The sequence below is a fragment of the Lissotriton helveticus genome, chromosome 7 (genome assembly GCF_964261635.1).
Source record: "Lissotriton helveticus chromosome 7, aLisHel1.1, whole genome shotgun sequence".
Classification (NCBI taxonomy): Eukaryota; Metazoa; Chordata; class Amphibia; order Caudata; family Salamandridae; genus Lissotriton; species Lissotriton helveticus.
The window spans coordinates 30,189,414-30,208,049 of NC_136068.1; the positions used below are offsets into that span (position 1 = coordinate 30,189,414).

Sequence of the window (18,636 nt, forward strand, 5' to 3'; positions counted from 1 at the left end):
GACCCGTCACCATCTTCTAGATCTTCTCTCCTCACACCCGGCGCTCCTGCTCCCGCCTCTCACACATGAGTTTCATTACACGGGGGTGATCTTGCTTCAATCAGCAAACCATCCGTAAACTCACCTTCTCCACTGCACTCTTATTCTCACTCTGTCTCAGTTTTAGTTTTATTTGTTTTTTCTTTTGCTTTGTTTTGTTTCTGGAAATACACCCACACTCTCTAACAAGTTCTCACTCCATTCTCTGCTCCATAAACACAATTTCGTATTGAGTCACTTGTTCACAGCACTGCCAGTCTAACTACTGGCCAGCATTGTCTCAACTGCTTTCTCTTTGGCCACTTAGATTCATTCAGTGCTTCACACTGCACAGGTCTCTGTAAGGTCTGTATTCACACACAACACACCTCAAATACTTAGGTGTCTTCACATGGAATATGCCATTCTCAGAAAAGTGCAATTTTTTATAATTTGTGGTAATTTTATGCCATTCTTTATACCACAGTTATTACAATACTAACACCTTTAGACTTTCAAGCATATATGTATTGCTTAAATAAAACTGGAAATACTCGAGTTAAAGATTCAAAAAATAAATATGCAGAAATGCAGGAAAAGTGAGAATAAAATAAATATGGATAAATACAATTAGAAATTAATTACTAGTGCCATTTACTCTCTGTTGTACCCCACACCCGTGTGCCAACCGATGTGCAGAATCTGAGGTTTGCTGGACTATTGTGTCCTCTTTCAAGCGCTTCACTGCTCCTAGGAGCTGTATCTGGCACGTGGGGGTGAACAGTGCCAGGGCAGAGGGAGGGAGGAGGCGACTGGGTTGGACCCGGGTGTGCGGGGGTGGAGAGCCGGCCCAGCTGAAGATTACATTTCAGTTTATTCCTTTCTCAGTAGCAGGGATGAGTGACGTTACCAAGAGTATCCTGACACATCTGTATAATTGTGTGTTTTTACACTTTGTGATACTTCTGAAATGCCCCAAGTTGGTAATGTTGACAATATACGATAGCGCGGACACCTCTTCCACCAGGAGTAATCCAGCAGCAGAAAGTCTTACAAACAGCCAGTCTTGGAGAGTTCTCTCGAGAAAAAAAAAGTGTTTGACGAAATTCTCTTGAAATAGTTATTTTTGGTGCCAAAATCTTCTCTGGCAATCTTGCTAAGTTTGGCGAAGTGACGTGACTGCAATCTTTGGAAACAGTGCAAAGTAAAAGAATGCCAACTTCTCCTTCCTTCTTCACCCCCCCCCCCCACTAACTTAAACAGCCACCATGATGTCTTCTATAAACCTCTGAGCAGCGTCCTTATGATGTCTTTGTCACAAAGAATGGATTGTAGACTGATGTCTGTCTCTTTCTTTTGCAGCTGTGCCCAGATATGAGACCATCTCTCCAAAGCCAGGTAAAAAAAAAGAAAAAAAAACCATCAAAGACCTGTGGTGTTGGGGTCGTAAGGGAGGCCAGTTAAGTATGATTTAATGCATAAGTATCTTTAATTTGGGGGACAATAACTGTCTGCGACAAAGCACAATGAAATGCACTGACTTTGTCTGGCAACGGTCCCTGTGCAGGTGTTATTGGGAGGTGTGAGGGTACATTTTATGACACAAGCATTATCTTGTGTCAGTCTCTTATTGGCCTATCCGCAGCGCATCTAGTTACCTGTTCTTGCACGTGCGCTCATCATGCAGCTTTATCTCGTGGCTGCATTAGTTTCAACACCACTGCCTTGCAGCACTGGTGCACACTGCACCTGCTGCACAATGGAAGCCACAACCCTACCTTGCAGGAAGTGCGAATGTGATCACGTGTGCCACATGCGCAGCACTAGCAATGTTCACCACACAACTCACAGAGACCAGAAGGTCAACGTCACAAGGGTAAGGTACACAAGATGATGGATTCCTGCAGATAGAGGGTGAGCATGAAGCTTGTGCAATAAAATGCATCGAAAACATCCTAATTAGTGCGCAGACATCACCCTTGCGTAGCTCAGACATCACCCTTGTGTACCGCAGACATCACCCTTGTGTACCGCAGACATCACCCTTGCGTACCGCAGACATCACCCTTGCGTACCGCAGACATCACCCTTGCGTACCGCAGACATCACCCTTCGGTAATGCAGACATCACCCTTGCGTACCGCAGACATCACCCTTAGGTAATGCAGACATCACCCTTGTGTACCGCAGACATCACCCTTGCGTACCGCAGACATAACCCTTAGGTAATGCAGACATCACCCTTGCGTACCGCAGACATCACCCTTAGGTAATGCAGACATCACCCTTGCGTACCGCAGACATCACCCTTGCGTACCGCAGACATCACCCTTAGGTAATGCAGACATCACCCTTGCGTACCGCAGACATCACCCTTGCGTACCGCAGACATCACCCTTAGGTAATGCAGACATCACCCTTGCGTACTGCAGACATCACCCTTAGGTAATGCAGACATCACCCTTAGGTAATGCAGACATCACCCTTGCGTACCGCAGACATCACCCTTAGGTAATGCAGACATCACCCTTGCGTACCGCAGACATCACCCTTAGGTAATGCAGACATCACCCTTAGGTAAGGCAGCCATCACCCTTGCGTACCGCAGACATCGCCCTTAGGTAATGCAGACATCACCCTTGCGTACCCCAGACATCACCCTTAGGTAATGCAGACATCACCCTTGCGTACCGCAGACATCACCCTTGCGTTCCGCAGACATCACCCTTAGGTAATGCAGACATCACCCTTGCGTACCGCAGACATCACCCTTAGGTAAGGCAGACATCACCCTTGCGTACCGCAGACATCACCCTTGCGTACCGCAGACATCACCCTTAGGTAATGCAGACATCACCCTTAGGTAATGCAGACATCACCCTTAGGTAATGCAGACATCCACTATTGCGTACCGCAGACATCACCCTTGCGTACCGCAGACATCACCCTTAGGTAATGCAGACATCACCCTTGCGTACCGCAGACATCACCCTTAGGTAAGGCAGACATCACCCTTGTGTACCGCAGACATCACCCTTGCGTACCGCAGACATCACCCTTAGGTAATGCAGACATCACCCTTGCGTACCGCAGACATCACCCTTAGGTAATGCAGACATCACCCTTGCGTACCGCAGACATCACCCTTAGGTAATGCAGACATCACCCTTGTGTACCGCAGACATCACCCTTACGTACCGCAGACATCACCCTTAGGTAATGCAGACATCACCCTTGCGTACCGCAGACATCACCCTTAGGTAATGCAGACATCACCCTTGCGTACCGCAGACATCACCCTTAGGTAATGCAGACATCACCCTTGTGTCCCGCAGACATCACCCTTAGGTAATGCAGACATCACCCTTGCGTACCGCAGACATCACCCTTGCGTTCCGCAGACATCACCCTTGTGTACCGCAGACATCACCCTTGCGTACCGCAGACATCACCCTTAGGTAATGCAGACATCACCCTTGCGTACCACAGACATCACCCTTAGGTAATGCAGACATCACCCTTGCGTACCGCAGACATCACCCTTCGGTAATGCAGACATCACCCTTGCGTACCGCAGACATCACCCTTAGGTAATGCAGACATCACCCTTGTGTACCGCAGACATCACCCTTGCGTACCGCAGACATAACCCTTAGGTAATGCAGACATCACCCTTGCGTACCGCAGACATCACCCTTAGGTAATGCAGACATCACCCTTGCGTACCGCAGACATCACCCTTGCGTACCGCAGACATCACCCTTAGGTAATGCAGACATCACCCTTGCGTACTGCAGACATCACCCTTAGGTAATGCAGACATCACCCTTAGGTAATGCAGACATCACCCTTGCGTACCGCAGACATCACCCGTAGGTAATGCAGACATCACCCTTGCGTACCGCAGACATCACCCTTAGGTAATGCAGACATCACCCTTAGGTAAGGCAGCCATCACCCTTGCGTACCGCAGACATCGCCCTTAGGTAATGCAGACATCACCCTTGCGTACCGCAGACATCACCCTTAGGTAATGCAGACATCACCCTTGCGTACTGCAGACATCACCCTTAGGTAAGGCAGACATCACCCTTGTGTACCGCAGACATCACCCTTGCGTACCGCAGACATCACCCTTAGGTAATGCAGACATCACCCTTGCGTACCGCAGACATCACCCTTAGGTAATGCAGACATCACCCTTGCGTACCGCAGACATCACCCTTAGGTAATGCAGACATCACCCTTGTGTACCGCAGACATCACCCTTGCGTACCGCAGACATCACCCTTAGGTAATGCAGACATCACCCTTGCGTACCGCAGACATCACCCTTAGGTAATGCAGACATCACCCTTGCGTACCGCAGACATCACCCTTAGGTAATGCAGACATCACCCTTGTGTCCCGCAGACATCACCCTTAGGTAATGCAGACATCACCCTTGCGTACCGCAGACATCACCCTTGCGTTCCGCAGACATCACCCTTGTGTACCGCAGACATCACCCTTGCGTACCGCAGACATCACCCTTAGGTAATGCAGACATCACCCTTGCGTACCGCAGACATCACCCTTAGGTAATGCAGACATCACCCTTGCGTACCGCAGACATCACCCTTCGGTAATGCAGACATCACCCTTGCGCACCGCAGACATCACCCTTAGGTAATGCAGACATCACCCTTGTGTACCGCAGACATCACCCTTGCGTACCGCAGACATAACCCTTAGGTAATGCAGACATCACCCTTGCGTACCGCAGACATCACCCTTAGGTAATGCAGACATCACCCTTGCGTACCGCAGACATCACCCTTGCGTACCGCAGACATCACCCTTAGGTAATGCAGACATCACCCTTGCGTACTGCAGACATCACCCTTAGGTAATGCAGACATCACCCTTAGGTAATGCAGACATCACCCTTGCGTACCGCAGACATCACCCTTAGGTAATGCAGACATCACCCTTGCGTACCGCAGACATCACCCTTAGGTAATGCAGACATCACCCTTAGGTAAGGCAGCCATCACCCTTGCGTACCGCAGACATCGCCCTTAGGTAATGCAGACATCACCCTTGCGTACCGCAGACATCACCCTTAGGTAATGCAGACATCACCCTTGCGTACCGCAGACATCACCCTTGCGTACCGCAGACATCACCCTTGCGTACCGCAGACATCACCCTTGCGTACCGCAGACATCACCCTTAGGTAATGCAGACATCACCCTTGCGTACCGCAGACATCACCCTTAGGTAATGCAGACATCCACTATTGCGTACCGCAGACATCACCCTTGCGTACCGCAGACATCACCCTTAGGTAATGCAGACATCACCCTTGCGTACCGCAGACATCACCCTTAGGTAAGGCAGACATCACCCTTGTGTAACGCAGACATCACCCTTGCGTACCGCAGACATCACCCTTAGGTAATGCAGACATCACCCTTGCGTACCGCAGACATCACCCTTAGGTAATGCAGACATCACCCTTGTGTACCGCAGACATCACCCTTGCGTACCGCAGACATCACCCTTAGGTAATGCAGACATCACCCTTGCGTACCGCAGACATCACCCTTAGGTAATGCAGACATCACCCTTGTGTCCCGCAGACATCACCCTTAGGTAATGCAGACATCACCCTTGTGTCCCGCAGACATCACCCTTAGGTAATGCAGACATCACCCTTGCGTACCGCAGACATCACCCTTGCGTTCCGCAGACATCACCCTTGCGTACCGCAGACATCACCCTTAGGTAATGCAGACATCACCCTTGCGTACCGCAGACATCACCCTTAGGTAATGCAGACATCACCCTTGTGTACCGCAGACATCACCCTTAGGTAATGCAGACATCCACTATTGCGTAGCTCAGACATCCACCCTTGCGTGGAAGGCCTCAAACAATTAGTTCATGTGAGAACTATGAGTGCTTTGTGAAATTAAACAACACAACGTCACACCTTAGGTAATGCAGACATCACCCTTGCGTACCGCAGACATCACCCTTAGGTAATGCAGACATCACCCTTAGGTAATGCAGACATCACCCTTGCGTACCGCAGACATCACCCTTAGGTAATGCAGACATCACCCTTGCGTACCGCAGACATCACCCTTAGGTAATGCAGACATCACCCTTGCGTACCGCAGACATCACCCTTAGGTAATGCAGACATCCACTATTGCGTAGCTCAGACATCCACCCTTGCGTGGAAGGCCTCAAACAATTAGTTCATGTGAGAACTATGAGTGCTTTGTGAAATGAAACAACACAACGTCACACCTTTGCATGAATTACAGCTTTGTCGTACCTCTACAAGGTGTGCTTTCCCACCACGAGTGACACGGGTGAACTTGGTTCAGTGCACCAGCGATGAATGTGAAAGACAAGTTGTAACTCCACACAACATTATTCAATGTGTAATTGACATATAAGTATCGTTTTTGGGTTACTAACAATCCCATAATGGGATCCGGGCACTATGGCAACAGTGAAAAACCTTATTTCATTATTCAGTGTATCACACTCACCGTACTAAGAAGAATGAACACTTTTAAGCAAAAAGTATTTATTACTACGGGAACAATCTATATCTCAGTTCATCTAAAACAACTACACAGAATATTATAAAACAGCAAGAAGACACGTTATATGTAATGAGAATCAAATATTTCTAACATTTTCAAAATGTCTTTTAAAATGTCATCTAGAGCCTAGCAACTGAACGTCTGTTTCTATGCGCTTTACAAAGAGACAATGGAAGGCGGAGCAGCTTGCATTCTAGAGTTTCTTTAGGAGTAGTGACGCACTGCACACCTCGTTGACAGCAAAGGCTGTCTTTATCAGCGGAGGCACGAAGACAGGGTTCCTTGTGAAGGGCGAACACACGCTGCGGTCTTAGTCAGTCAGTCTTCCTCCAGGAATCAGTTTCAGGTTAGACATAGCATCTGTGAGTGTTCCTGCAGTAGATGAGACCGTCTCTGGCAGAACCTCAGGCAATAACCTGGGCGAAGACCCTCCCCTGACAAGTGGTCATCATTATATATTCCATCTTATCAGAAATTTCTGACATAAGTTTAAGAATATCTGACACAGATAATGTACATCAAGGTATACGTCCTAGACATTTCCGTATAAACATATGTGGTAAAAGGACTTCAATTCGGACTAAACTATTTTGGTTATATGTCTGTATGTGTGCGTAATCAATCTTGATATAGTGGAAAGTAGACATTTGAACCATATAAATGTGGCCTTGTAGGTTGAATCTGTGTCATCGATTAAAGGGTTTGATACTTTCACAGTTCTTTGAAAGGTAAGGTTAGGCGACATATGCCTCAAGCAGACATGACAATCATTCTGCATAAATTGGAGAAAACAATTGTGTCTTTCATTGTTTGAGGGAAAATGGCAGCCTCCATAAACCAAGATGGAGTCAATGCCTAAATAAGATGGAGTCGGACCTTAGGCACTTTACGTCAATGTGGGTTGGACTTAACTGTCCAGTGTTGAACAAAAATGACTCCAGATTGGAAGTGGTGTGCATTAGTGTCCATTGGTGTCTGAGGGTGCCAGATGGAGGGAGAACCTTCTAGTGATGGCAAAAAGTGGATCTTGTTTGGTCAAACTGGCCCTGTTTGACGGGAGTTCTCCCTTTTGAGTGAGAGAACAGAGAACCCGTAAACTTAAAAATGGAAATGATTATTGGTGGTTTGTGCTTTTGTCCCCATCAGCCTCATATATAAGCTCCCATCCACACAGATCTGAGTGCACTCATTCCAAGCCAACATGTGTAAGGCATCAGAGTGTAGCTGGGTCTGGTGGTCTCAGAGGAATCCCTGGCTCACCCTTTCTAGCTTGTCAAAAGCAGCAATGTAATCTCAGAGTAAATGTATGGCTGTACTGGAACAGCTAGACGAACAATATTTCATTTAAGGAATGAAGAACGTGAGAAGGCCTAGACTAAGTTAGTTACACAGCTAGAAATAAAATACCCCCAAAAAACTAACATGGAAGAAACTGGATATGGGGAGCACAAAGTATCATGGGAAAGTGTTGGGAAATGTGCTCAGTGTTATCCAATGAGAAATACACAAGAAAGCAGCAACATTCTCAATGTCTCTCTTGAGGTTGACCCACTAGGGACCGTGTCCAGTTGTAAGTTGAGGGTTGATCTAACTTTTATCTTCAAAAATAGAAATATTTGTGAGTTTGCAGATTTTGGCCAATCAAGCTTAAAACTTGTCTTTGAAAAGGTCCTATGAGATCAGATTCATTCAGTGAGCAGTACCGCTGCAGTCTTGAACTTATCATAAAAAGCGCTGAGTGGGGAAATGACTCTAAGAAGTGGCCGGCAAGGTTGTGACTTTTCAGGTTGGCTTGGAGGCTTGTCCTCGGGTGTGAAATGCTTCCTAATTGTTTGTACAAATTCTGATAGCACTGGGACCACAAAGAAAAGTCCTTAAGCAATATCTTCAAAGCTCATTTTATCATCGCAGGGTGGTCCCCACACCAACTATCGGAAAACTGCAAGTAAAAATAGAATTCTAAGGTCCATTGGAATTCCTCCTTTGTGCCTGGACCTTCTTTACCATTCAGCCTGGAGTACATGATTCATGTAGACCAAACAAGAGACATGTCCGTGTCCAAGTAGTTCATTGGTATTCATACAGAGATAAAAGCTTCCTTTGTCTGACGACCTTCTGCTCCATCCACCCACAGCAAGGATCATTCACTAGGGACGGCTGGTTTCTCAGGCAAGACCACGATCCCTTGTATCCCTGTGGATCTTCAGGACACTGACGCAAGAGTACATCCAGCCCTGGAGCACTATGATGGCAATCTTTGGAATCCAAGCCAAGTGAAAATATGAAGTATGTCACTTATCTCTCCTTCATCACCCCCATCTTAAATAGCCATGTTGTCTTCTTTCAATGTCTTCTTGATTTCTCTGTCACTAAAATGGATTGTACTCTAATATGTGTTTTTTTCTTTTGCAGCTGAGCCCAGATATGAGACAATGTTTCCCAAAACAGGTAAAACAACTATCAAGAAGTTGTGGTGTCGGGGTGTTGAGGGGACGACAGTTCAATATGATTCAATGTATGAATACCTCAATATGGACAGCAATGGTCGACAGATACAAAGTACAAACAATGCACAGACTACGTCTTGCAATTGTTCCTGTGCAGGTTACATTTGGGAGGTGTGAGGGTACATTTTATGACACAAGTATCATCTTGCGTAGACCTCTCCTGTTGGGTTCTGTACAGCTTGTCTAATTACCTGTTATTTTTATATTAATGTGGACCAATAAGAAACATGTCCGCTTCCAATTAGCCTATTGGTATTCTTACTGGGAGACAACAATAAAAAAAAATACACCAAACTCTCCTGACATCAGTGTCTCCTGAAGCCACACCAGTAGAGAGATCACCTTGAAATGTATGCCCCCAGACAAGAGGAAGAGGGTACAAGAAATGCTTAGTGGATATTTGGACCTCAAATGGGGTTCCTTCCTCACAACTACTGTGGGCAGGAGGGAAAGTATACACTTGAGGTAGGTTAATGAGAGACTCAGCCAAGGCACACTAGGAGGCTGAAGATAAGAGGACTGCTCTAGACAATGAATCACACTCCATACAGCTATGTAAACACAAATCCCAACAAAGGACAACCTACAGACATTGATTACCAAAGACATTTCTTCTACTCTGGCAGAGAAGGCTTTGGCTGCATAAGGAGAAAAACTTATGAGCACAGGGAAAAACAGGAAGAACTCTCAGAAACTGAAATATCAGAGACAATAAAACGAATACAGAGGGGCAGCACCCAGGGGAAGAGAGATTCCCACTGGAATTTTATAAAGCAACATGCGCCATTGTGGTGCCACTTTTTGGGACAGTCTAGCAAGAAGGGCGCTCTTCTACCAGAGTTTAACAGGGCATAGACCTTACTGATTCCTAAACTCAGGAGAGATGTGCTATATTTTGCCAACTAATGGCTCATCTTGTTGCAGGGATTATGTTTGGAAACATACTGTGCCTGGGACCGCAGGACATCAGAATGTAGGGACAAAGGACCATATGTATCAAAAAGAGTTTTGCGATTCTCAAATTGCGATTTTTAGCAAATTGCAATTATAGAATCTCAAAATGCAATGTATGCAGTATTTGCTAAAAATGTTGTGAATCCAACATATTCCTTATTTGCGATTCACAAATAAGGAATTCCTTCCCATTCATTTAAATGGGCTAGGAGGCCTGTAAGAATGAATGGGAAGACATGATCATTTTCCGATTCGCAAATAGAGAATCGCAAATTGAGAATGCAGTTTTAAGGGTGCCAGAATGTCAAAAGGACAGACTGTTGCACCCCTGAAATATGTATGTGTGCACATGTGGCACACATACATGCCCTAAGGGCATATATGTATGCCACATGGCCGTTTGAAAAATGCAAAAAAGTGAATATTTCAAAGAAATCGCAAATTACCACCAACTTGAAGTTGGTGGTGAAGAAATCAATCTTCCTTCTCAGGGGTCTCACTAATACAAAGAAGAAGTTGACACAGAAACTGAAATATAAAATAACATCTTTATTAAACTCAAATGAGTGAGACTATGTCACACAGAAGCCTTAGCAACTGAACGAGGCAGTCTAAAGAGTACAGAACACTGGGGTCTTATATATGTGAGGGTTACAAGAAGCGCTTCTCAATAGTGTTCCAAAAGACTGCAAAACAGCCCTACAGACTGCTGTATGTCCAAGAAGTCAAAATACACTCAATTCACTAGCTTTGGCTGGCAGAACACCAAAATTCGCTCTGCATATCTTCATTCATAACATTGCGCAGAACAAAGGATCCTTGTTTGTATTTTGTCATATTTTAATTCCCTGGGGATGCAAAATCATCAAGGAAGAAATATGTTTTTATACCTAAACCTATTTAGATATTTCCTCTAGGGGAGCCGGCTAATTTACTTCACATCACACTATGGTACCTTTCAAAAAAGCAACACATTCTTCGATGTGAACTTGAAAACAGGCATGCCAAAAATATTGCAGAATATGCAAATATTATAATCAAAGTAGTGCTTAAGGTACTCTTCGTACGTGCACCGTTCAACAAAATCAGATAGAGAAAAATCTCCCCATCACCTGCCTACACAAATTGCAATTTACATATCAAATCCATACATATCCAAAGTTGGCCAACACAAATTCCAAAATTCCAAAGCTACAGTAAGCGTTACTAAACTACCTTACTCTTACCAATCAAAAGGTTGTCCAAATTCTAACTGCCAAGTTCTAAATGACCTAACAGTCTTTTTTAGAATACTCACGCTAAAAAGGTTCTCAGTCAGGATTGACATCAGGAAGATCAGAAATATACTGGGCTGCAGAGACAAAGAATCCCCAGAATCTCCGTGCACAGAGTACCTCCTTAGTAGAGTCCTGTCCTGTCCTCCTCGGTAGATTTCAGTCTCCTGACAAGATCACTCCCTCAGATAGTCACTTCTCTGATGAAGTTCACGTTGGTGCGCCAATTAAAGAAATCAATCTTCCTTCTCAGGGGTCTCACTAATACAAAGAAGAAGTTGACACAGAAACTGAAATATAAAATAACATCTTTATTAAACTCAAATGAGTGAGACTACATCACACAGAAGCCTTAGCAACTGAATGAGGCAGTCTAAAGTGTACAGAACACTGGGGTCTTATATATGTGAGGGTTACAAACTCAGCATAAAAGTAAGGGGCAGTCCTAGCTCATGCAAGCATGCAAAATGCCTAATATGGACATGCAAGATCTGCCAAATATTAGCCAATAGGAAAACATTCAAAACAAGGCATCATGTAACCAGAACGTCCCCCTTGAGTCGTGTTTTTGCCCAACCCCATAAGTCAATCAATGACAGCACCTATAGGTCAATCAGTAATGGCAGGACATGTTTGTGCGCTTCAAAGGACAACTTGCAAAATAGGATAATGCGGGGAAGGAATACCGAAGGCCAACAGATCAAATAAGGCAGGGAAAGAATACTGAAGGCCAACAAATATTTGGGACAAGGATTAGTCAGTCTAGATAAGGTTTAGTCAGTTTGGCTAGTTCCTGGAATTGGCTTCACAACAAGGAAGGGGAGGTTATTTAACACGTGGCAGTACAAAGGGCAAAAACACTAGGTTTACCAAGCTGCCTGAGTGAGGGCAACACAAAATGGCGACGGAATACAAAAATGGAGTTGAAACTGAATTACCTCAGACCCTCCTTTTGCCATTACGCAGGCAAATCCTAATTCATTGCTAGGTGAAATGGGAATATCCTTTATCAGAGTACAGACAGAACACTACTTCAGCACCATTTTGGATGAACATATCCAACACCTACTTCATACAGTGGCACTGGAAACACTTGTACAACCACAACTATACCCAAAGTCCGTTCTAAGCCTCTCTGGTAGGCTTCTATCGTCCATCAAATCTGCTTCCATTGTCGCATTGGGCCTCTTGATTCAGGCCTTCCATGGAAATAGTGCTTTTCAGTATCCGTTGGAGTGCCCTCCTGGCAAACACTCACAGCTCACTCGAAAGTCTCAATGTCTCAATGCAGTGCACCAGTGTCTCTCCTCTGCGGCAGACACTACAGATATTGTGCTCTTCATTGGTCGTGGGCACAGATCATCTCGTGCAGACCCAAGTACTATTAATCGGGAAAGAGCAACAGACTTTCACACTCAGCAACACTTTCAGGCTCCAACACTTGTTATTTAGTGTCAGAGGACGCTTGGGCTGCTCTTTCATTTAATTTTTCCTTTCATCATGGGTACCACAATGTAGTGCCTTTTGCCAATCTTGGATCCTCCGGTGCACTGCCCTTCCCTTGGAGCAAAGAAAAGGGGGGTGTGGCCAAAACTCAGCCAAGGGGCTCAAGGGACTGCACACTGTCAGAGGTTACCAGCACATGACAGATAGAAAACTGAAGCCTCAAACCAGCCCTGCCATCAACAACAGGGATCCTTCTCTTTCGCTCTTTTGCACTGAAACTCTGGTTTTGTGATGTCCAACGCCGTCTGATGGAGCAAGTACGATGCTTTGGAGATACCATTGACGGCGCGCTGGCGATCGTTGTCCAGCCTTGCTACTTTCTGGGTGCCGGGACTGTAGGGCCAAGACGTCCGGCCCTCATCTGTAGCTGTCACTGATGGGAATTAGGCTTAAATCAATGTTCTGCAGGTTATTATGACTTGACACCGCAGAACCTAGTGATGTAGGAAATGTGACACAGTTGTTAGTTTCCTTCAATTTAGTACAAAAACAGTTCATTGTATTTAACAATGGGACTGCAAGCAGGTGGCCTGCAATCTGCGAGGGAGTGGCCATACGCCATGGGACAATTCTGGTCTAGAATACACTGTCATTCTCAAAGGCAGTACTTCTAGTCTCTTCAATCGGGTACCCTTCATTATCCTCTGCCATCTAAGGGTAGATAGTTACATGGGAATTCTATCTGAATGGATGTCCTCACACATGGTGGCATTGTCTAATGGAGTAAACATTTTTTTTTCTTTTTCAATGATTACGTCTAAGTGTTCCTAAATTCCTTATCTAGAACACCTCAAAAGAGAAATCACATGATACAGATTATCAGGGACATGTAGATACCTCCCTTTAATAATTGTGCATCAGGTGCACTATGCAATACAAAGGCTAATGATCAAAATGTGGAAACAAAAGACAAGAACTAGAGAGTCCTGGTATTTCCATGATTTAGAACACATCTGATCCCACTGAAAATTAAAGAAGCAGGAACAAAAGGGTAAAAAACCAAATTAAAATAGTCATTGAAAATTTGTCATAGTATTGAGTCAGTTAACCAGTCCATCACTACCCTGACAGTCAGACTGGAAAACATTGTAGTAGGCCTAAAGAAAATTCTTAAAAACCTGTCTGGCCATACAAAAGGGAATTATACATAATATGGGGGTCCCTGGTACATTACTGCAGTCTGGAAGTGTGAACCTGAACAATACACCAACAATAATAAAAGGGCTGACTGGTGAAAGGAATACGGAAAAGAGAAATGGGACTAGGACACAGCTAAAATCCCCAATAACTAGGCACAATGCGACATCAATCAGGGGAGAAGCGGCAAAAGAAAAATCTATAGGAAGAACAAGAAATTACTCGGGTGATAGTCAAGTTTGTGACACAATACCAAGAGCATGGGTGATACACAAAAGTCAAAATAGTACACAAATTTTAACTCTACCACTGGCTGCTACACCATATATACGGTAATCTCAGCTAATGTTCCAGTTTCTTCTTCAGGGAAAAATGAAACCTGGTTTCCTTTAAAGAACAAAGCCATACACTACTTAGGAAGCAGAACAAAACTGACTAATGTAATATAGAAATTAGGTCACCATGTACAAGAGTCACAGATCTATAATTTATCCTTACGTCCAATCAGGATACATAAATCTAGGGCTGCCTGTTCCTTAAGGGAAGGGGCAGTAATGTGACTAACTGCAGGTGACACACTTTGATCCTGTATATCTCTTTTTATTTTCCTTCAATACCATTATAGCCAAATAGACATGCACTGGTGAAGTGTTGTCTCTCATGTTCACAGCATGAAATATCATTATCTGTGGAATTTAGTATCAGACTAAGTCCAACCAACTGTTGCGCAGCGATATGCATCGTCATGACCATCCCTTCACAACACAGGAGAACTTGTTATAGTATCAGAAGCAACAACATAAGACAAAAACATGCATAAAAAACGCACATGTCAAGCCATCAGATATACTTGCTTTATACCAAGCACAAAAAGCATAGACAAATTACAATAGCATATGTAAATAAACGGTGACACACAACACCATGTCATGTACTTTATACACTGTGAACCTGCAGCCCAAACCCAATATTCGGGCCTGCTTAATTTGTCAGGCTTAAAAATCAAAATTACACTTTCTTTTACTTTCCTCACCCTCCTTTTGACAGCAGGTCACCTCAGTGGTGATCAGCTGTCAAATACAACTTACTGTGTCGCTTCTGACACACAGGACCAGCAGGAACAATTCATAGAAGGACAAAATGCAAAAACATGAAAAACACACGAACATTTTTTTTATACAAAAAACTCATCTTGTTTCAACATACTGCTGATACTTCACATAACACACAAAATATCAACTGTAACCAACCATCTTAAATTAAGGCAACTACATGGACATTATTTTCCAAAAGCAGAAATACGAATGTATCACCCCCTTTGAGGCCCTGCTTTTCCAAGCAATGATTTCTCCATCTGTTTACACTCGCTCTTAACTCCCACCTTACTGACCTCAAGGTAAAAATCTGCCTCGCGTCCTCAACCCTCTCTCTCTCCTCACCCCGCAGCTGTCAAAGACAAAAAGCCTTCCTAACTCTTTCTAACCTGCAATAATTAACCCTATTTAAAAACACATGTTATATATATTACTTCTGTTAGGGGCTACAATTTGTTTCTATTCTTAGATTATTAAAACAGTTACTGTGAATAATTTGCAGAACATAATAACATAACATACTAGCTTTAGAACAAATGTGTGTTACTACCCTATGCAACAGTACTCAGTTCATCAACCTTAAATGAATGAACGTCTCAGTAGGTCCAGCTAGAGTTAGAACCTTCAACCGTGATATTAAACTCAAACCTCTGCACCGGGCACATTGGGTCACTGAGCCATTAAAAGCAACCCCAAATGGGAACAACCTACAAATTTGTATTATACCTAAATGTATGCATTTACTGAAGCCTAAGGCACTTTAAAGCTATTGTAAATGGCAAGAATGATGTTTGAATAGTCCTTTTTACCCAATTTCGACTTAGATATTTGAGGCACTTAAAAAGAAATATCCTATAATTGTGTTACATATTAATCATCCTCGGAATGTTCTTTTCAGATTGCAGAGATTGGACATTAGACATATCTCATGTAAATCCTTAGAAAAAATGAGTTTTTTACGCCTGCGCCAAGTGAAATTCCACATGCTAATGTCCTCATTATGCAGTACAACACAACTTAAATGAAATTATATTATTAGGAGGTCACAGTATGCATATTAAGCTTTATAAATAGTAAAAAACGAATTTTAAAAGCAATTATTTTTAATAATTCTTTTTCATAGTTAATAATTCTTTTTAATAAACCCAATCATTTTTGATAATTCCACATATAAAAGCAATCTGCATCCCTTGCCTATCATTTTTAGACACATTCATTTATAAGCCTAAGCACAGAAGCCTAACTTGAAACATGACAAATTGTTGCGCCACTTTTTTTTTTTAAAAGGGACAATTATTATTTAGCAACAGAACCAAGAATATGCTTACAAAAATGCTTAAAGAGAGGAAAACCCTTAAATAAAATGTCTTCCTGTAATACAAAATAATGAACCTTATGTTTGTAACCTTTTTAAAACGCTATTCTGAAATTCCAAGTTTCACCCGTGTTTAACTGAGGGCGAAGTCCTGGCTGAGTAAACATTCCTGTCCATTCGTAGCCTACAAAAACAACAGCTGTTTGCTCAGCGGCAGTAAAAGCTCTTCTCAGTGTTGCAACATGAGCACGGTAGTAGTCTTTTTCAAACTAAGACATATCAATGCGTGTTCTATAATATGCGTTTGAGTTCAGCAAAAATTTTACTTCAGCTGAAGTGTTTGCCTGTTAATATCTAATACAATATATGTAAGTAAAAAATACTATAAGTTTATTTTTCTACAAAACACACAATTTTGTTTGTGAGGCCTTTTTTATTCCTAGTGAATGTGAATTTTAATTTTATTTTTTAAGCATTTAACAGTTTGTACATGTGCATAAATATTTTAGCATATCACATGGTTCATTTCTGGATTTTAATTTAATTTCTACTTAATATTAATCAACTGACATTTTTCTTAGTAGACTGAAAACATCAAGAAAAACCACAAACACACATTGAGCTCATTTCAGACATAAACAGAAAGGGGTCAAACACTCAGGACACACAATACAGCACACTTTAGCCATTCATTTCATAAATAGCGCCATCGCTATTTACTTACAGAAGTTGCACTAATGGGAAAACTACATAGACATTTAAACACACATTTAACCCACAGATCAATGCTTAGGACTGAAACAAAGGACAGCCCACAGACTGTACTTAAGCAAAACCATTTGTAAATACTAGTTGTAAGTCATATTTACAAGATGCGCTTCTCAATAGTGTTCCAAAAGACTGCAAAAACAGCCCAACAGACTGCTGTATGTCCAAGAAGCCAAAATACACTCAATTCACTAGCTTTGGCTGGCAGAACACCAACAATCGCTCTGCATATCTTCATTCATAATATTTCACAGAACAAAGGATCCTTGTTTGTATTTTGTCATATTTTGATTCCCTGGGATACAAAATCACCAAGGTAGAAATATGTTTTTATACCTAAACCTATTTAGATATTTCCTCTAGGGGAGCCGGCTAATTTACTTCACATCACACTATGGTACCTTTCAAAAAAGCAACACATTCTTCGATGTGAGCTTGAAAACAGGCATGCCAAAAATATTGCAGAATATGCAAATATAATCAAAGTAGTGCTCAAGGTACTCTTCGTACGTGCACCGTTCAACAAAATCAGATAGAGAAAAATCTCCTCATTGCCTGCCTACACAAATTGCAATTTGCATATCAAATCCATACATATCCAAAGTTGGCCAACATAAATTCCAAAATTCCAAAGCTACAGTAAGCGTTACTAAACGACCTTACTCTTACCAATCAAAAGGTTGTCCAAATTCTAACTGCCAAGTTCTAAATGACCTAACGGTCTTTTTTAGAATACCCACGCCAAAAAGGTTCTCAGTCAGGAGTGACATCATGTGGAGGATCAAAATCAGGAAGATCAGAAATATACTGGGCTGCAGAGACAAAGAATCCCCAGAATCTCCGTGTACAGAGTACCTTCTTAGTAGAGTCCTGTCCTGTCCTCCTCAGTAGATTTCAGTCTACTGACAAGATCACTCCCTCAAATAGTCACTTCTCTGATGAGGTCCACGTTGGCTCGCCAATTAAAGAAATCAATCTTCCTTCTCAGGGGTCTCACTAATACAAAGAAGAAGTTGACACAGAAACTGAAATATAAAATAACAACTTTATTAAACTCAAATGAGTGAGACTACGTCACACAGAAGCCTTAGCAACGGAATGAGGCTGTCTAAAGAGTACAGAACACTGGGGTCTTATATATGTGAGGGTTACAAACTCAGCATAAAAGTAAGGGGCAGTCCTAGCTCATGCAAGCATGAAAAATGCCTAATATGGACATGCAAGACCTACCAAATATTAGCCAATAGGGAAACATTCAAAACAAGGCATCATGTAACCAGAACGTCCCCCTTGAGTCGTTTTTTTGCCAAACCCAATAAGTCAATCAATGACAGCACCTATAGGTCAATCAGTAATGGCAGGACATGTTTGTGTGCTTCCAAGGTCAACTTGCAAAATAGGATAATGCGGGGAAGGAATACCGAAGGCCAACAGATAAAATAAGGCAGGTCAAAGAAT

The 18,636-nt window shown here is 43.1% G+C and overlaps 1 protein-coding gene across 4 annotated transcripts in view; it reads left to right on the forward strand.

The window, feature by feature from the left end:
* LOC144767955 (cell adhesion molecule CEACAM1-like) overlaps positions 1-18,636 on the forward strand; it is a 189,621-nt gene that overhangs the window by 158,924 nt on the left and 12,061 nt on the right. For 3 of the 4 annotated variants that reach the window (XR_013598397.1, XM_078651306.1, XM_078651305.1), the window contains exons 11-12: positions 1,381-1,416; positions 9,036-9,071. Coding sequence is in view for 2 of the 4 variants with exons in the window: in XM_078651306.1 (XP_078507432.1) it covers positions 1,381-1,416; positions 9,036-9,071 (72 nt within the window). In the remaining 2 variants the exon portion in view is untranslated. Of the gene's footprint in view, positions 1-1,380; positions 2,024-6,198; positions 6,369-9,035; positions 9,072-18,636 lie in introns of those variants that run through there. The other variant, XR_013598398.1, reaches the window with a different exon arrangement.